Consider the following 21,552-nt stretch of genomic DNA (forward strand, 5'->3'; position numbering starts at 1 on the left):
GGATCCTCTGTGCTTATGCATAGGACACTGAAACCATGCTCTCTAATTCCCCGCAGCTGCTGAGATGTTTGCCAGCTATTTGAAGACCATTTCTGCACTGCGTTTAGTGTGCTACATATCCACCTCATCACTGCACACTTCTGGATATGAAGTCAAGAAACAAAATATTAGATAAGCAGAACAGGGCCAGCCCACCCCATACCTCCCCACATCAAGCAATGCCCCTGCAGAGCCAAGAAATTTCAAAAGAGTGAGCCTGGGTTGGTTCTAGGTCCTGGGTTTTTAAGCTATCAAATTGAACATGAGTAATTTTTACGTTTTTTACAACATCAAGCAATGCTTAGAGGCTTTGTTTGTTTAAGTATAAACCTGATTCCCAATGTCATGACTCGCCTTTGACTGCTGAGTCAAAATGGAAATGAAAAATGACTGCAACACCTGACAATGCAGCAGACTACCAATTTCTGTGCCTTCGAACAAAACAAATACATACCTATAATTGCACTTTTAAGGCTCTTCTATTAACAAAAATCCAATAATCATTATTCTACTATATCTTTCCATATCTTCAGCTATGATGTGTATATTCCACTTATGATGTCTAGTATTCATGTCAAACAGCTAACAACAAAGCAAACAAGTCAATGGTATAGCCACCACTGGGCAACTTTTGGCTTCAAGTCCAAAAGAGACCTGCAACTAAGGAAAGAGACCTACTCCCACATCTCCAAACAAAGCTTCTGATAGACAACTTGGCTCTCCCATGATTAGGAGAGTACTACTGGCAACCCCTGGTAACTCTAATCCACAAGATCCCTTTCCTAAGCCAGCCACTGAGCTACAAGACCCAGCCAAGAGCAAACACCGATGCATCACTGTGCTGGTGTCTTTAACATGGTCCCACGTTCCCCTCCTGCTTCAGGAGAAGCAACTGCAGCTCCCCTTTACGTGCTTTGCTTTCTCATCAGCCTGGTGCAGCTGGCAGTGTCATGCCGAGTGCCATTCGCACAGCCCATGCTTTCTCATCATGTGCTTCCCACTCAGCCTGTACACTTCATTGCTGAGGTGGTGCCTTAGCTCAAGCTGTATCCCAGAGGTGAAGAACTTTTCCAGCCTTATGGAAGAAAGGATGAAGGAAAGGGACCCACAGCACACTAATTTCAGATCATGGGCTTAACAGGCTGAGGAAGGAAAGAGCAACAAGCACCCAAGTACCATAAACAACTGAGGAAGGTGGGAGCAGAGACAGGCAAATGGTACTCTCCCTTTCAGCTCACAGTTAGATGGTCTCATCTTGTGGAGCTTCAGCCTGAGAAACAGCAGAACATTAGAGGAGGATGACAAAGTAAACACTTCTCATACAGCTGAACAAGTAAAATGCAAACTTCCAGGATGAAATAATACTGTTTGATTATGCTGTTATTCCAAAAAAGAAAGGCAGCAATAAAATAAAGAATTAACTCAAATGTCTCTTCTTAAAATGAGAAAGTAAGGGTTTATTACTTGGAATAATTTTAAATTATTCTATGTGATGTAAATTGAAAATAACTAGGTATGCCACGTTAATAAGAACAGATTTTTCTACCGTTGTTTAAGTACCCGTCAGACAGCAACTTGCGTTTACACAGCCAACTGCCATTTTCCTTTTCCATCAGGTGAAGTGGGGGGATCTGGATAGATGAATAGATAACAGTTCCTCCCCCCACAAAAATTCCCATTTAATATCACTGTGAAATCATAAAACAGTTGTATACTTTCCCTAAATAAGCCATACATCTTATTTAATCAGCTGTCTTGAGAGTCTATTCAAGAAGTTAATCAAGTTTATGCGGCACCTATGACATCACAAAACTTGACAAATTTGATTAAATAAAACAATATTTTGTATCAGAAATTCTATCTGATTGTTTTTAACCTCTCCAAAGGACAGAGTCTGGCAGACCTGTTTTCTCTTCCACAAAGAGTAAAATAAAAGAATCTAAGGTCAGACACCTTTGCTTATGCCACATTTCAAATAAAAGGTGATAAGTAAGGCATTCATTTCTATACAGAAGAAAACCAAAAATCACAAACAAGTGAACAGAGTATTCCAATAGATCTTTTTAGTACCAATGTATGTTATTAGGTAACAAATAACTTCTCTTTAATGTTTTTAATGAAATAAAGACATTAATGCATTAAGCTTTGGGCATTTTTCAAATGAACACAATTATAATCAGGAAATTGGTGATGTATATGACCAGAGACTTGAAAAAATATGTCAAGCACACTCTCTTTTCCTTCTGGCAAAAGAAATCAGTCTCCAAGGATTTATCCAACAGGAAGAGCTAAATGGATAAACTTCACTATATTAAACAGACTTACTTTCTCCACTCTGACTGGAGGAGGAAATCAGCTACGAGAAAGTTAAAAAACAAATGTTTGAGGGAAAAATAAGAGTGGGGTATGGTAGTTTTTACTGTAATTCTTTTGGGTTGATATTAAACTTTTTTTTTCCCTCTTGTGGAATTTGGCCTTCTAAAGGGATGATTCAGATGCATCCATGACTTGCTGCTCAGGAATATACACTACCTTTTGTGTAAGCTGGAACTCCATGAATATTGCTTTTTATTTTATTTTAATTTTCAATTTAAGTGGTCATCTAACCCCTGGAAACCGTGGCATGGTGGATCCACAAGGCTCAAAATGCTTTGTCTATCTTACAACAGATGGATACCAAGACATCCTACAGACACTAACCAAGCCAGAAGAGATGCCAGGTCTTCTGAACTGCAGTGCAGGTGTTATGGTCCTGTGTTTATTAATTATATTTTGATCTATTAATTTATATTAAGTTTAATTCTAATATGGTAAATCATTTTATTCTGTTTTTGCTATAGGAACAAAGGTTATGCAGTCATACCCTGTGCAATCCAAGCTCCTGCCCCAAAACCTTTGAACCCACTGGCCAATTTGAAGCAAATCTGATGGCGGACTAGGGGTCTCAGAGGTACCATAAAAGGTTCATGAAAATAGGCAGCTGTGCAGAGGAGAGAAACCTGACAAATACTCTGACGGGGGCAAAAGGCTTCGGTGTGAGATCACACTTTATTAAAGCGTCAAAGAATTCACATGAGAGAAAGCCCTTAGAAATGCTCCAGCCACAGGAAAAGGTTAAATTGGAGATCACACCTTCCTCAACACCCAAGTCAGTCAAACGGGAGACACAAATCTGTAGGAATCCAACTTCATTAGCTGCAGTACTCACAGAAGTACTCGTTAAAATCTTCACAACTCTGCACTCAAATCCTGGCTGGAGGCAGCGCAAAGCACCCAACCAGTACCTCTGTCCTCCCCTCAAAACACTTCTTCTGCATCTCTCCGAGCAGAGTACAGAAATCAGCCAAAAAGGAAAAAGGGAAGGTCTGCCAACACACAGCTATCAAGGGAAGGGAGAACGGGCTGGAGCAGATGTACCCACTGGCTGCTATACAGACCCATCCGGGGACGCCGAAAGGGTTAGCCCATTGGTTTGCTCTGATGCCAAGAGCCATCCACTCGCTGCCAGCAGCTGCTGCGGGTGCTGCTCGCTCTGCCCTTTGAAGCAGGCGCCCTCTCTGACGCATGTCACTGTGCAAGTCCTACCCATTTACAATGCCACAATATGCCTCCTGCTCACACAAAAGAATGACCACATCATTCTGTCCCCTAAAGGCTTCACTGAACTCCCCATTCTTCACAAAATCCCCTTCAACCTCTTTCTTGGTCCTCGCTCATAAGCTGCCTGTGCTCATCCTTGCATACAGCTCTACTTAGTCCCTCATCCATCACATCCCAGTCTCATCTTATTTTTAACCCTTCCACTCTTCTCCCAGCCCTTCACTGACACCTCACGACATAGGATGCTGTCAGGCTGTTCATTTAATGGCTTTCTTCCTTTGAAAAACAGTATTAAATAAATAAATAAATAAATATCTATACTTCAAACAACTCAATCCTGAAATGAGCTCTTGCTGTAAAATTACTGCATTGTCTATCTAAATACATTAATTATACACAACAAAATGATACTGTATTGATCCTCAAATAATTTCTCATATCCCTAAGAAAGTAACAGGTTACAAAATGGAGGAAAGTACAGCCTAACCTCATTGGTTTTAAAATTAATTTTTTTGCCAAACACTTGAAAGAAACGTAGTTTCTGGTTCAGAACACAGTTTGCATTAAAGCTTACAATTCACTGCAGAAAAACGTCCAGATTTGAAGGTCCAAGTCGCAGATGAACCTGGCACAGGATGCAGGAGTGCCCAGCACCAAACGAATCTCATTCCTCCTCCTCCCTGGGCATTCAGCCGATCTGCTGCAGCTGAGCAGCCCTAGTAACTGTGTTACAGAACAGTCATGGCTCTACTGGACCAGACAATTTCAGGGCCATTACACATTCTAGAAGTTTAGAATACACTTTGCTGCTGGTTTAAGGTACAGCAAATGCTGCTGCTTGCTCTTTACTCCCAGAGCACCTGGAAGGATGGAGACTTAGTAGACTAATATCTTTAAGAACCATTTGGATGGTGTAATCCCTCTCTGCTCTCACAAGCACAGTGTAAAGAGCCATTAACAGCTCCACATGCATGTGCACACAGAAACAAATACCTTGTGTCTTCATACTCTGGCATTTCAATTCAAATTCCTCCCAATTTAGGTACATTGTTCAAGTCTAAGTAACAGCACGTTACAAATATGGGAAATTACGGTCATTAACTTGTAACATTCCCAGGGCCATCACACCATGGAAATGATGACTTCCCACCTCTGTTACAGGTTAAAAAATGCCTCTTAAGCTTACAGTTCTGAAATCACAGATAAAATATATAAGTGTTTATAAATATGTGATAGCTAATGCACTTGGTTTTCAGATAAGGGATAAAAAAATCCCTCTGAAGCAGCTGAAAGCATTTTTTAAAAAAACAAAAACAACTGTTAAAAGCATTAGGTCTCTAGAGAACAGTCACAAAATAGTATGACAAATTTAAGGTTTACCACTCCTAGCTTTAGACAATGTATGCAACTCACCTGTAGCTCTGTCCTTTGGCAGTAATACACTTATCATCTGAACAGGAATTCCCAAATTTAGCTCACTTGGCTACTGCTGTTGGGATGGCAGTAGCTCCTGGCTCTGTGCTGGCCTGTCTGCGCCACATCAAGGCATGCAGAAGAGTAGGGTCCTCCCCTGCACTTAAGCCTTGTCCTTCCCCCAGACCAAGACCCCAGACAGTCCCCGTAACCTGTTACAGTCTCCTGTTGCACCCTCTAACTCACAAACTCCATTACTCCACTTTGCTCCCCGCTCTCCCTTACGTTCTCAAAATGACCCCAGAATATGGCGCCAACATCAACTCTGCCCCAGGATTTTGAATTACAGCTGCAGATCCTGACAGCGGCTGGTTCCCACAGCACAGGTGGTGGGCAGGAAAAGGGCAGAGCTGGGAACACACAGCTCCAAGATGCCACTGGTTGGTGCTACCTGGCGTGCCATCCGCCTGCTGGAAACACCTTCCCACTCACCAAGGTAATCTGGATTAATGGGTGTCTTGATGGAGATGCTCACCCCTCACCTTTGGGAAGCACATGGAGCGCCCATGCAGAACGCGCACACTGGCTACAGGCTCTGCCCAGCCCCCCAGCTCCCTACAGAGGGGTGCCAGCACAGCACACGGTCCTCAGCTTTGGAGGGCTACGCGCCTCAGACCTCCGCTCCATCTCTGCCCAGCACATGTGCAGACATACATGTGCACTTTTTATATTCACAGCAGCAGAAAGTTGCTGTTTCCTTGATGATCCCCAAAAGCTTGATGGTTTAACGTTTCCTCTAATAACTTTTTTGGGAAGAAGAGACAGAGAAGCACAAGCCATGATCACTAAGCACTGATGAAGCAAACAGACATTCCCATCACTACATCGATAATAAAAGGCTCATTATTACTTCTGGGGTAGCAGAAAGAACTACCTGTCCTTTAGCCAGTTGCCACAACATCTCTTCTAATTTCAATATAGCAAAAGTATTTTAAATTTGCTGATAAAATAGAGATGTTCATCTGATGCACCTAGCACTCTTTTATACACACATATATGTGTATATAGCTCTCCTTTCTAACGTCATTAGCTTGCAAGTAGTTTTCAATACGCAAGTGGCAAATAAAAGACATAAAGTACATTTTTAATAGTCTGTCACAGTGTACTATAGCTAGCACACCTACAGATAAATATCCTGGATTGCTCTTGAAATGCCAGCTATCCTGATAAAGAGCAATTATATACTGGCTCAAAGCAGAGGGTAAATTGATGGGTAGCCCCTAAGCCACTACACTGAATAAGCGAGAATTGAGTCTTAAGATTGAGGAGCAAAAGATAATGTCAACTTTCCCAAACAGTTAAAGAAGTTATTCTGGACAGCTGTCTCAATTACTGTAATACCACGGAAAACTAAGTAACATCTGTAAAGAATAAAATTATTGTCATTTAACATTTTTACTTTCCCTTCTGTTAGAGGCTTACTTCTGCTACATATTGGGAGCAGCTACTGTTTAAACCAAGCAGACCATTTTGGAACAGCACTATTATGCAAATATTCTATTCTGTATTCTAACTAAAAGCAACGCTGTGCTAGTCTGGACAAGACATGATGCACAGTAGAGTTTTTATTTATTTATATTTTTTTTTCGTGCAGTGGAGCAACATCATTTATGACTATAATGAGGAAAGATACCCTCCTATCTAAAAAAATCAAACATTCAAGAATATAAACACATAACCACTTTTTATGGGCTAGTGTTTGCCTTTCATTTATTTGTTTAAATATTTACATCCTTTCTACATATTTTTAGTTGCAAGTCATTGCAGTGATATTATGTTCAATGAGAGCAATAAAAAGATCTACTTGTATTATCCCCTCTCAGCAAATTTGTACCTGTGTATGCAGATTTATACCACAGACATTATCTTCTATCTGTTAAGTTATTTGAAATTACTTATCTGTAACACCTGAGTAAGATCAAAGATCCTGAACAACATGAACCTGCACCATGCCTTAGACAATGTAATAACCTTAAAACATCAAATCAGTATATTTCATGCCTAGCATTTTAATGCTATTCTCATACCTGGCTTATGTTGGAAGAAAAGATCACACCTAAGAATAAATGCAATCTAAGGCAATATTTAAAGATTAGATTATCCTTCATTGCAAATAGCTCATTTGTTTACTATCACATTCCTTTATTCTTGTTTTGCCTCCTTATACCATGAAAATGCTGAATATTCAGTTTAGATTCCCCAGCAGCTTTTTATTTTAGTCTAAAAACATTTACCTAACACATTCTTAACAAGCAAAGTGAAGAAAATTCAGCCATCTGTCTCTACATTACAATAACAGTTAGGGAAGAGTAGATTATTCTATATAGCAAGAAATTTAATGCTAGGAATTCTTATACTTTAAGCACTGCATGCTCACGTCAGTTTTGTATATGAGAATGTTGAACACCAATGTACACAGAAACAATGATTTATAAACAAACACAAGACAAAATATTTTAGAGATATTAAATGCATTCAATATTCCGATCATGCTATATGTCCATGCTTCAAACTGAGAAAAAAAAAATTATCTGTGCTATTATTTTCCTACTCCAGCACTTCACTAGTTCTAAATTATCACTAAAAATACTTAAAAAGACTTGCTGGAATCAAACACAATACAGAGATAGATCTGAATCCTTACCTGGGAAACCCCCTTGTACCATTGCTGTACCAGCATGTACTTCAAGATATCTGCATTCCTGACAAACATTCAATGCTGTAAGCAGCTCAAATCCTCATCATACACAGACTCTGCTTGTCTTTCTTCTGACGACCTTGGGCCTATTTTTCTGAGATTTTTCTCTCCTTAAGGGCAAACCGTCTGTCTGTTTCTATTATGAGATGCCATCAATTATATTAATTTCAAGCTACCCACAAGCTAACAGTTACATCTGCCAGCAGATGAAAGCTGCCTATGAAAGTATGCAGGGAGAAGCAGATCTCTGGTTTCCCACATCTGACCCACTGATGCTCTACGGCTGCTGTTTGTGCACTGGCTTACTCTGCTAGCATTCGAATGACATCTCTATCCCCAAACACGAGTCACCTCAAACGTTTGTTTATATCACTGTTAGCTGCAGGTACTATCGCGCTTAATGACCCACTGCATGGCAAAGTAGCAGTTAATAGGCATTATTTATCTAAGCATGCTTTTCATGCACGTTACAGGGGTTAAAAATTAATTTTTCTTAGCCAAACGGCTTTATTAAACATGTTATTTTCCAGTGCTGCAAATGTTGCAGTTTCCTAAGACTGATATGTGTTCATGGTGTAAGGTTTGGTTGGGGTTTTTTTAATGTCAGAAAACAAAACCAATCTGTCATAAGGATAAGAAAGGTTCAGACTTCATCATAACTTGTATTTTGCTAAAGCCCTGAAGAAGCGATATTAGTTCTACTGTAATGAGTGCTGAACTGAAACACTGAAAAGACTCAAAATACTTAATTTAGTAATTAAGAAAGCAAAGATAAAATCTCTCTCTAAATTTATAAATATACTTAGTTATTTTGGGAAGTCCTTACTAATTCTCTACTCCAAAAGCTACATTTAAAACAACTCAAAATACTCAAGTTATTTTGTTAAACCATTAATTTTTTCATTTTAAAAGTTCATTGTCCTTTCTTTAGAATATGTATCACAGCACACACAAAGCCATCTGTTCAGCGCATTAAGTCAAGCACACATTAAAAAAATACAAGAAGTCCCAGCTGCAATTTTACTATTACTTCATCAAAAATGTAATTTCCTTTCGCAATACTTCATCAGATGATGAGAACTGTGCATGTGATTCACAAATAGAGTAAAAAAACTCCAACCCAATAACAAAAACCCAAACTAACCCACAACCTCAAGCTACAATGACACCAACATCATAATCTATCCTCATGTGGCACAACAGCTTGTGAGTCTACCCAGCATGTACAGCCTTTCTGGATCTGATATTAGGACTGGTTACAAAACCTACATATTTTAGCTAATTATGGTTCAGGAAAAGAATGGGAAAAGAAGATTTGCAGTACAGACTCGTATTAAATAAAGATTAACACAGAGCTAAAAACTGAAAGTCACTGCTCTATTTGTCTAATCTTGGCTCTCGCATGATTGTTGGTAATCCACCATACTAAACACACTTGTTACTATATTTAAGAAAATTAAATATTGCAGTTACCATTTTGCCAATATTTTGCTTTCATAAAGCTTGGAGCATTTTTCCAAGCTACATCTTAGTCTTTGAACATCATCTGTATTTGCTGTTGATTGCAGTGACATCTATTGGAGAGGCAGTGTTTGGCTACACAAGCTGCCTCACCTGAAGATCACTTGTTTCGGGTGTCGCCGCTCACACACACCCCCTCCCCCCCAGTTAAAATAAAATTAAGAATTGCTTTTCCTTTGTTTTAACCTAGATTTGCATAAACCAGACTCTAAATAGTCACATTCTTAAGAATTATATTGATTATCAGTGGTTTTGTTTTTATTTAGTGATTGTTAATAATTCTGGCATTTTTCCAAAGCGCCAATGATTGTTTTCCCATCTTCACCCAGAGCACTATACAGACACTTCCTGAGGCAGTATTTCTGCACACCCCATGTACTTGACCATACCTTCTAAACAGTCCCAACTGAACTCTATTCCTTTTTTTCATTGTTCGTCTTTAATGAAAGCCACCGTCCTCTCATGTGAATATGGATAGCATTGACACTATCGAAGCTGCTAAAAACCTTAGGTGTGATGAGAGCACCCTGCTCACATGCCCAAGCACTTTCCAACCCCAACCCAACTCCACCTAGTCAACAGCTAGTGTGGGTTTGTCTGAACCAATCTACACACGTGAGCATACGCAGACTCTCCCGTCGTACCCTATGCAGCCACGAATTTATCACAACGAGGCAGCACACAGTGAGAATACTAGAGAAGTTTTAAAATCTCTTGCTTTGGTGGAGAAATCACCATTCCTCAAAAACCATTTTAGGAAGATAAATCATTACGCTTTCTTACAGCTTCATTGATTTCTACATTATCTAGAGACAAAATAAAAGGAAGGGGGCATTATTATCCCTTATTAGATACAGTTAAATGTCCTTGCAGACAGGAAGTCTGAACACAGCAGTATCTAGTCCATTATCTTAGTCACCTTTCACAATTTTTTTTTATTATCTATTGTTGTTATTTTAAACTTATTTGAAACCAACCAGATCAATCTCAGTCAACTGATTAGACAAGATATTTTAATAAAAATTAGACTATAAATTGAAATTAAGGATTCCAAGTTGTTCCAACAGTTGTCTTTTTAGTTTTCTTACAATGGTTTTTAAGGTCTTTCCTACCTAACTTATGACTGCTCCTACTCAATCACAAAAGTATATCTAAATTGTACAGTTATGAATGCCCCAAGGAAAACCTTACAAAACATTCCATTACAAACTACTCTGCCCATCCATTTCCTCTGCTTCTTTTTCCTACTAACCCCTCATTATAGCAATAAGCCACAACAGGGTGCACGTTAGTCTATTAGCAGATTCTTAGCGCACACCTACAGCCAACCGCCACTCAGGGAAAACACACCAATGCCTATTGATGCAGCCTGTAGCACAGCTGCTTGCAAGTACAAATAGCTCCTTTGTATGCTCTCCCCTCCTTTTACTTGTTCTGATTAAAAAAAGAAAAAAAAAAAAAAAGAAAAAAATCCCACGTATTCAAAACGTGATGCCTGAAAAGCCTCATCATGGAGAGTGACCTCCTCCAAAATAACCTCTGCTATGGACAAGCATTTCCAGAGTGGGAAGGAAAAACTCAAAACCCATGTTGTAACATTTTCAGGTCTTAAAGATGAAGCATTTTGAAGGCTCCTTTTGCAGCAGGCTGCACACACTGCAAGTTTTACAAAACTATTTTAAAATGTGAGCTGAAAGCCTTTAAAACAGCAAAGTCAAAGCAAAAATTAAACAAACCCCACATTGCACAAGGTTAGAGTTGAACACTGATAAATATTTGACAGTATCACTCAAAGAAGAAATAAAACAGGAGGAAGTACTATGTTCAACTTGCCCTCTAAGTCTAGCAAAAAAACCCATCTAAGAACTTAAAAAATAATACTGGAAGTAGTGGTGGTTCAAATGAAACTGCAATATAAAGAAGCAGGTCTGAAATTCAGGGTCCTGGGTGCAAGACGACACATTTTAAAAAAAAAACACCTGGAACTTCTTCAAACTTCTTAAACCACAGAAACATGGAGGATGTCTGGACTTTCTAAATCAAGAGCTACCTAGTAGCTCTATTCCCAACAAGGGTTAACCCTATTTGGATTCAAAATAACCTTTGAAAAGAAAAGGGAGAACTCCTACAAAAAATGACTGTTCCAACAAGTCAGCAATGAAAGCTACAGTTTCAATGGTGGAAAAGCAGAAATAAAACTGAGCGTTGCCAAAAGGCAAGTGGATTTAGATCCCACAGGGGAAATTAAATCAATACCAAAAGGTTATTCAGCCACTTTAAGGGGAAAACAGACAGAACACAGAGACTGTGAGGCAGTATGGATGGGACAGAAAGGAAAGAAAAAGTATGGCAGGAAGATTAACAATGCTTTGCTTTCATTTTCAGTATGGGGAATGATGAAGGACATGGAGACAAAAGACGAGAGCATGGGTCAAAAGAAGTGACGAGCAAGGAGAAAAAAATGTCAAGTGAGGCAAGTAAAGTATTTCTGGAGTATGAAAGAAATTGATGAGCAGGTTCGTGACACTGCAGCTGTATTAATAAGAATGCTAAAACCACAAAATAAAATCCATCAGGAGCACAAACAGAGGACAGATTTAACAGCTGTCCCACCTCAAAATGCCTGCTAAGGCCTTCCATCCTATTGACAGAGATTGAGAACTACAGAAGTAAATGAAAGGAGAGGCTATGACATGATTCACCAGAGCTGACACCACTTCTCCCTTTTAAGATACCTTATCTTCTAAATAAGGAAGACCATAAATCTAATTCAGAAAATTATTAGTTAAGGTTACAAAACCAGCAGAATTAGTAGGTTAAGTCGGTAAGGAATAGCCCAATATGAGAATGCAAATGTTGAGCGTCAAAAAGACAAGTACTGGCCTGGGCTGAAGTTTCTGGGAAAGGTGCTCAAGAATCAGGACAGAAGTTATAAGCATCAACTAGTTCACAAAACCAATACTGTACTGGAATTTATCAGAGAAAACTTTGTTTATCAAGTTATCACAAAAAAGACACTCTGTAAAAGCCCATTCCAGAGTTGTCAAGATGCTTAATATCATTAGAATACAGTTAGATTATTTCTAACGTGCTTTTTACTTCAAGGGTTGGGGTACAAACTTAGTTTAAGCTTCCTTAGACTGCTTTTCTTTTTATTTAAAAAAAAAACCAGAATGAGGTGGGGAAGAATAAAATGGAAAATGCATATCTTGGTTTTCAAAGACTTATAGGAAAGATGGCTACTGCAAAACATCCAACTTCAGTCAGTGAAAAGGGTAGAGAGAAGGAGATTCATCTGAATAGATCTGCTTGCTGCTGCCAAATCTGGTAGGATTGATGAATTTAATATCAGAAGCAGCTTTACCTTTTCAGCTATTAGACTCAGCTAGCAATATCACTAGGGATGGCAGAACAGCTAAAAAATGACCAAGCCCATGAATAAGAAATTATTTCTGTGCAAAGTTTTAACTTTGGTCTTGCAACCACTTGGATTGAGGCATATCCTAATTAGGTAACTCAGGTGTCAGGCTACTTATCAAAGACATCATTTAACCAGGAATAACAACTTTAATAACAGGCTGAAACCTGTTTGCTACAATTGGAGGTTTACAGAGTTGGTTTGAAAGCTCAAGATATATTCAATCCAACATCCACAGAGCCTGCAGCCAAATGCCCCTCCTTCACTACCACTCCCCACAAAAATACTGAAAAAACTTCTTGAGGTAACTATGTGACATACTTCAAACAAATGAGATGACAAACTCAGTAAGGGGGAGTTTTGGAAGAATCTCTGTTGGTTCAAGAACTCACAGCATTCCCTTAAAGCAACAGAGGCAGAGCTGAACACCCTGCTTCTGTGCCCCCATTACTGTTTCCATGAGAACAACCTTCCAAAATCCTCCTCGTCTCCACCAAAGCAGCCCTAAAAGGGACAAACCAACCAAACTCATTAATTATCTTGGCTTCAATGGCACACCATTGCCAAGGAAATCAGCAAAAGCAGCTGGAAGAGCTTTCCCACCAGCAGGCCCCAAGTCAGGAGTTTCCACTCTGAATGGGAGCCATGGTCGCCTCAAGGTCAAAAGCTACAAAGGCATCTCTCTGCTTTGGCTTACCCATAACTAGGGCAAACAAAAACCTCTCCAAGACAAAAGATGATGAGAAAAATCACTGTGGCAAAAAAACCCATACCAAATCCCAAGAAAAACCCCACATGTATGCTAATTTGGTACAAGACAGTATAAAGAGAAAAAAAAATAAAAGCTAACTAATTTTAGAAAATAATTTAGGACTCCTAATTGCAATTTTAGTATTCCTAAATATTTTATTGGAAAATAAGCTATGGATAATAATAATCTGCTTATCCAAAGTTATAATTAACAAAGCAGTATGCTGGAATCTAAGCGATGCTTAGAGCTGGAAGCTCTCAAGTTGCACTGCATCCTATTCTTTAGGTCCCTACCCTCCCACAGAGTGCATATCACCATAATTCATTGCAAAACCCAGAACTGGACAATTGCAGAACCTTTCCCATTAAAGGTGCTATAAAAAGGGGGAATCCTTTTTTCAGTAGAGTACTGAATCAGCAGGTTTTTCTTTTTAAAAGAAAATATTTTGCTTGAACAGCATTGTCTGCGATCAGCTGCAGGCTCTTCTGGACAAGGACTGCGCACCAGTGGTTCTCAATGCACACCTGCTAAACTACCACTGCAACTACAACAGTAAAGCACAACATCTGCCTTTCACTGCTGACATCACTGCCTAAGCAAGTCCTCTAGACATTGCTTAGACAGTTTTAGACTGAAATAAATTAGGCCCTTCCTACACCTCTTCAGAAGAGTTCCTATAGGACGCTGGCTGGGCAGAGAAGACTGACCAAGCTACAAATCACTAGCCCTTGGTAAGAACAGAGTTGAAGAGTACATGCTATTGCCACACTGAGCACTACTTCCCATAATACAATGGCAGATATGTTTATCACAACCTGATTGTGTTCCATAAATGTAATCTGACGTAATGATTGTGGTATTACTCACTCTCTGCGCAAGCATCCTCATCCTCCTCTTCATTCATATTAGCTTCCTCTGCATGCAGTCTTTCAAGTGCTCTATAAGGAGGTGGCAGTTTCATGGGAGGCGGAGCCCCATATTTTCTCTAACAAAGACAAACAGTTATACATTTTGTAACCACCACTCACAAGAAAAAAAATAATCCTATTGTCTACTGCACTGCATGTGTACATACACAGCACGTAATTACAATGCAAATTCTGCAGCATTGGCTTTTTATGCAAGAAATCAGAACAAGAAGTGACACTGAACATGAAAAAAAGAAAATACAACTGCACATGCACATTTACGTGTTGACAAAATACTTGTGTATCATCATAAACAGGAAAGGTGTGAATATCAATCAAGGATTAAAAATAAACATTAAATTGTAACCTGTTTCTCATTAGAGACTCAACAGCAGAATTATCTGGTACTGATAAAAATGTAGTGTTTAAATACAAAATAAGAACTCTTCTTAGTGCATCTACGAATATTTAAACATAACAGTTCATCTAAATTTTGTCTAAAATTTAAAAAATATTTTGAATTATAGCTCACAATAAAATTCTATTACCTCACATAAATACAGGCAGCTCCTATAATGATGCATATAGCGGCGCATAGCAGGCATAAAGAATAGGCTCTGAATCTAATGAAGGCACTTGATCGTCTGAGCAACTGTTTTTATAGCCCCAAGTAACTGGATCATGCCTTGGTTTGCTACAGGATTTCACTAAATTACATTTAACTATATCCCATGCAACCCCACTACTAATAGCAGGATGCACTTTAGAAAGGGAACACCGAGTACGATATGCCATTAGAGCAACCAGAACGCCTGTGATTAATTTCTTCTATAGCTGGGAAATAAGTCTCAACACCCAAACATCAAACCCAGAATAAATTTTTTCACTGTATACAGTGAAAGCTGAACCTGCATATGAATTTCTAAAATCTAAACTCTAAATTTGTATAGAATAGTCTAACTAGCAAACTACAATGCAAGCTACACAGAAAATTTGTGGGATAAGATATACATCATCCCATCCATTTAAAAAACATTACAGGAAAGTGCTGCATTGAAGACAGCATAACAATAATAAATTAAATTAATTCAATCCAATAGTACTAAAAGTGTGTAGTAAGAGCACTTGGAAACATGACAGCTGTTTCCCCAAAGTATACAATACACCGAATACACCTCCCAATTTTTGCTTAATGCCAGCACTGTGCAAAATCCAGAAAACCCAGAAAGCATGAGGGGGGCTCATGTTCTACATTACCAAGCAGGTAAAGATGGAAAACCTGCAGCCCCACTTTCAGCTGCTTATGAGAAATCAGTAGTATCACTATAATTTAGTAATAACTCATAGTCTAAATGTTGACCCTTTCGCTTTTTTAAGACCTTATCACTTGCTACAAAGTCTGTGTGAAGCTACACAAGAGACCTAAGCTATCCAGCAGTTTGCTATGTCTCAGGACAAGATTCTCTCATCCCTCCTGACTCACTGAAGAGGCAGATGAGTAAATAACGTCAGAGTACTCCATTACACCATGTTTTTGTATTAACACAGCTCTTTCCAGTACAGAGGCAAAGGCACAGTTTAAACAGCCAACCAGCAAAATAATGTTAAAGTCTCATTTGCCCACAAGAAGCTCAACTGTTTTAAGTGGTGTTACATAAATTACTTCAAGTGATCATTTTTAAACAGATGAACAAAGGATGATAAACACCAACAAATCACAGAAAATGTTCACTACTAAAAAGATAATTCAACATACAGGAGAAGGCAGATTTTCCAGCTGGATGTGGCTGCTTTCAAACCAAATTCTTCTGTGACGCTTTGAAGACCGGACTAGAAATATCACTGATTCCCCATAGGGACATGGACTAGTAATCCACTAATAGCAACTCTTCCCAACTCAGAGATGGCCCTACTGTAGCACAGTATGACTGCTTTGTGAATCAATGTTCAAAGCCAAAAAGGAGCTACATATTTATGCACTGAAGCTCTTCTATATTCCACCCACCAGTTTACAGCACCAATAGATGAAAAGGGTTTGAAAAAGATTAGGCTCCCTCTTTAACCTCCGAACGCTATAGAATGCAACACACTAGAGTCCTAGAGATTAAAAGCAGCACATTGCAAGAGGATGAGTGCTTTTGAGATTAGAAATATAGATAACAAAACCAAGAAAAGGGGATTGTAACTGCTTCATTATAAGTGTTATCCACTGGCATGAAAACATGACTTCAACACCTTTCTTGATTTTTTTTTTAATAGCTGAGCCTCATAGCTTCTGTATCTGACAGGATCTGAAAGGAGTCTTAAAAAAGACTTTTGGAGGCAAGAAGGCCTTCTCAGTTACCCAAAAAAACACCAGAGTGCTGAGTAGAATCAAATGAAATGTTCATTATTTCATTAGTTGTTGTGTTATACTGCACTGGGCAAAAGTTACTGTCTGCACTAAATCTGTCTCTGCTCCTGCAGCTCTGACACCCTCAAAGTACCTGACGTACACTAATCAGTCAGCGCAGTTCCCACAGGAAAACACCTAGGCCATTAGGCAATATGGCTGGGAATGAGAAATTAAATGTTTCCCTTATTGCAACAACTAAAACAAACCCACTGGTTTAGACCAAACAGATTTTTTTCTCTTTTAAAACTGCTGTGTAGTTGCTTGAAACTTTGTTTGAAAGTTACTGTGCAGTAACTGCTTCACAATTAGCTGGCCAGCTACAGAACATTCGGTCATTTCCTTGTTTTACACAGCAATGGGAAATGTAGGAGACTTACCCCATTTCATTATCCTATAACATGATTTTACTGAATTTCAGTCAGCCTCACATTAGGGATATTATTTGTGCACGTTACTATTTCTCTGTTTCTACTGAACAGAGAGAATCAATTTGTCTCCACATAGAACAAAACAGGTACTTGCAGAAAAATGCCAGTGAAGAGCTGCAGTAAGTACAGGGTTTCAGCACCCAGGCGAGACCCACAGAACATCTGTCAGAAACCTGCCTCGTATTTGGCAGAAATTTGGCAAAAATTACCCGAATCAAAGATATTTCAACAAAACACTTCAAATTTCATTTCAGATTTCAGTGGGGGCTTATCATAGCGCATGCTATTATACAGTTTGATTTAGTAAAACTGGGTTATAGCATTGAACAGAATAAATACCTTATCACTCTTATTTTCTTTGTCTGCATCCTGGTCTTTGTTGACTTTGATTCCCTTAGGCAGTACAGCAGAAACCACCTGAAAAACAATGCATATATTACACACATTAGAAAGAGCATTATAGCTGCAATACAAATATCAAAAGTTAGGTAATGCCAGTACACTCTTCATTTTGCCCCATGTAGAAGGGCATTGCAGTACAGTCTTTAAATTGCATTTTGTTACTGAATTTATAAACATTCCCTTTTTTAGCACTGTTTGATATCTAGCCCCATCTCTTCATTCAATTAAACATTACTCTGAAGTCAACAAAATGGATGTACATCCTTGATACAGAGCTCAGTATAGACTCCTGAAGTGTCAGTTCTTAGTTACTCAGAGAGCACTGTCCATGTACACAGACACCTTGTAAAAGACAGCATGTTTAGCCTTCGCATAATATTCCCACATAATACTCCTCCTTGTTATTTATTCTTTCACAGGGAAACTTTTAGGGTATTTCGATTACAGGCAGTGGCAGGCACATCGTTGAAGCTCAAAGTAAGAAGTCCTACAAATGTAAGTGATGTGCCTTGCGTTGGGTCACACGATCAGGCTGTATAAAAGGAAATGGCTACTCCTGCGCCCTTCTCAGTTTTGTCTTCTACTATGTCACAAAATTTAATATATTCCCACTCCTCTGACAGCACCTTATTTTGATGATTGGGAGTTGGGACTGCACAGCATTGCTGAAAGTCTGTGAATGTCCAGTTTCCTACAGCCTGCAGTTCAAAGCAAAGCAACTCAAATTTCAAGTTATCTGGCTTTCCCTTATCTCTCTAGATTGTCTAGGAAAGAAAGGTTCAGAGATGCAGCTGAACACTTGAATGTTCTGATAGCTTTTCTGGATCTTTTCTGTCAAAAAGCTGATACAGAAAGGAAGCCAACTCAGTTACCACCACTGTGATTTTTGCATTCACTGCTTGAGCACCTTCCCAGCATAGCAAGTGAAAGTCTTCATAGTTTTTGAAAGACTTCCTGAAGCACTGGAAAAATAATGGATGCAGTGGTGCCAGATTTGTCTACAGCTGTCAAAGAGGTCTCCTCAGGTCTACTAATCCATCAAATCTCCCAATCAACTTCTCAGATTATACCAAAAGTAAACAGAAGTCTTGGGGTTTTTTGTGTGCACTTCAAGGCAGGCAGAATTGTATGCCTTTTCTTACTAAGGCATTAAAAGGTTACTTGCCGTGGCCTTAAAGACGAGAAGACACCTAAAATCTCTTGAAAATTAGCTTGCTCCCAGACAACTACTTCAGATCCCTTTGGTGACACGTTTTATGTGGAGCTGCTAGTGTGAACGCGACTAATTTTAATTACACTTTTGCTCATTTGGACAAAAGAATATATTTTTAGATTATGAAATACGAACAAATTAAAATACACGGAACTAGACTCAATTACACAGGTGGGAGAACTAAACTAACACCTAGTCAACAGACCTACGTCTACTTGATTAACATCAGAGAAACAACGTTTCAAATCAGGCCAGACAAGTAATCAATCAATCATGGTCTATAAGCAGAAACTCTGACAGAAAGGATGGACACAAAAAATGTTGGAACTTGCTGAAAGGAATTTAGCCAAGTTTAAAATAAAATGCATATTACACATTTATTAAGTTTTAGAATAAAAATAGAAATAAACTTACTTTTGGTATGTTAGACAAACCCTGAACTACGAACACAACAGGATTTCCCGCATTCTTGATAGCTTCTACTGCTTCCTCGTGTGTGGCGTTTTGTAGGTCTATCCCAGAAACCTGACAATGTTTATTTTGATTAGGTAGCTTGTCTTTGGCACAGTCATTGCAAGAGTTCACACACATTTGCAGAAGATTAGTGTATCTGAGTAACGTACCAAAAGCAGTCAAAAGAAATAATTTGTAAAGTATGTTTTCATGTTCATTTAAGGAAAAGTATATTATTTAGTATTCATAATTAACAGATGGTCATATGTTTCCCAAAACAATTCTTCTAGATAAAAACCGTAAGAAATAAGATTGCCAGATATAATGCTAGGTATAATACAACTCTTTCAGATTTTACCTGTTTATGAACTAAATTTGCTTTGAAACAGTTTTTCAAAACATCACTCACAACCCTAAAGCACATAAAATAATGGCACTATCAGCTTGGGAACCTAAATTCAGCAGTCTTCATTTGGATAAAAATGAGCAAAAAAATCAGCACAGAGTCAGAATCAGGGATTTACTCCAAACAGTAAGTTGATCAGACTAACAACTCCAAATTCACACACACAAAATAACAGCCTAAATTTCAGCATGAAGAGTCTACGTTCTATATATTATTAACTTATTTATATGGAAAGAGGGCACTCTGTTTTTTTTCATTACCCCATCAGGTACCAGGATGTATCTTGCTAAATAAAGAGGAGAATATCAAAAGAGGTCCATAGTCAGACCTTAAAAAAGAGACAAGATGATACCAGGGGTTTCTTTCAGCTTCCAAAACTGCGTCATCAATACTTCATGAAGTGTGGCAGTATTTTGTCCTTCTCTCCTCCAAAAGCCGTTTGAGTCAATCTTTATTTTTTAGAATGAAAAGGTAGGTTTATCTACATTTACCTCAAGTATTTTATCTCCAGTTTTTAAAGCCTTTGTTCTTCCTGCTGGGCTGTCTTCCAAAACTTGTTTGATGAAGATCCCTTTAAGTTCTTCTCCATTCTTCAGGCGCTTTATGACAGTCTGTCCACCAACAATACTGATTCCAAGAGACACGTGAGGGTCTCTAAAAATCTCAACACTGAAAAAATACATGTGGTAGTTTAACAGCTTGAAACAGTTTTTTAAACTATAAATGCTAAGCCTTAAATAAATGTAAGCTTCTGGTCTTTCAAGAAGATTTAATAGAGTAAAGGGATAAAGTCAGAAGCCTACAAATGCTCTCAACAGCGTTGGCTTTTTGCCCTGAGCAGACCTCACTCCTCAAAAAGAACGAAATTCTGCTGCCAACCCATGCCCAGTGGGCATAGGCTTTTATTTCAGAGAAAGTCAGGGTAAAATAGAGGCAGGTCTTCAAGTAAACACTCATTCTCTTTCAGTTTGAGCAAACTGTCTGGAAATGGCAAAAACTGCAAGTGGCATGCTAAACAAATAATGAAGTGTTTCATACAACTATCTGAACACTGATTTCAGTGTATCAGATGCACATTAATCAGCTTATGCAGAAACTTTCTGATCATATTTTATTTTGGACCACAAAAACAATTCACCTAAAAATGTTAGCAATACAACGAGGATGTGGCTAAAACTTGGCTTCACAATTTGGAATTCTGCCATTAAGTTTAGCAGAGAACCCATGGAAAAGGAGACAGCAGCACTACGTGCACTGTTCACACCTAAGAGTTATTAAATGAGCAAGAACTTGTAGGTCATCCACAATGTAAACCCGCCAAGCTTTCCCAAGTCAGCTGTATAAATAGAAGGCATAGTTCTGGTGAACATCTGTTAAAAATTCACTGTATCTAAGAAAGCCCAAGGTACACAAGGTACCTTAAAGTTACTGGCAGAAGAGGGGAGAAAAAAACCCATGAGAAGTAATCGGGCTCACAGAAAAAAAAAGACATAAAGGTAAACGGGAAGAAATAATGTAATCACATGAACATACGTCCGTGGTGGTCCCCAGTGGCTGAAGTTTGGAGTTTCTTCTCCTTCTCCTTCTTCTCTCTCAGGTAATTCACTAATTGGGGGCAGAGGGAGGGGAGGAATAAAAAAATTAAAAAATGCATTACCCATGCCAGGTTGCAATTCCTTACGTATTTTGTATCTGGCGTTGAGACAGCAACACCTTCTCACACTGTCCAGTGTAAACCAAATGTGCAGAGTCAACAGACTAGACAGGAATTTTTGTATTTAGGTTTAAATGTACTTAAGGAATGCTCCAGAAATAAACATGATGGGCAGACCAGATTTATAAGTTGC

At 38.7% G+C, this 21,552-nt stretch overlaps 1 protein-coding gene across 4 annotated transcripts in view; it reads right to left on the reverse strand.

Moving 5' to 3' along the window:
* PATJ (PATJ crumbs cell polarity complex component) overlaps positions 1-21,552 on the reverse strand; it is a 157,147-nt gene that overhangs the window by 72,673 nt on the left and 62,922 nt on the right. For all 4 annotated transcript variants that reach the window (XM_037404759.1, XM_037404756.1, XM_037404757.1 and 1 more), the window contains exons 23-27: positions 21,239-21,310; positions 20,197-20,374; positions 19,261-19,371; positions 17,571-17,648; positions 14,368-14,485 (exon numbers count right to left, since the gene is read on the reverse strand). In XM_037404759.1, the coding sequence (XP_037260656.1) occupies positions 14,368-14,485; positions 17,571-17,648; positions 19,261-19,371; positions 20,197-20,374; positions 21,239-21,310 (557 nt within the window). The remainder of the gene's footprint in view (positions 1-14,367; positions 14,486-17,570; positions 17,649-19,260; positions 19,372-20,196; positions 20,375-21,238; positions 21,311-21,552) is intronic.

Source organism: Falco rusticolus, chromosome 11 (assembly GCF_015220075.1).
Source record: "Falco rusticolus isolate bFalRus1 chromosome 11, bFalRus1.pri, whole genome shotgun sequence".
In the NCBI taxonomy this organism is placed as follows: Eukaryota; Metazoa; Chordata; class Aves; order Falconiformes; family Falconidae; genus Falco; species Falco rusticolus.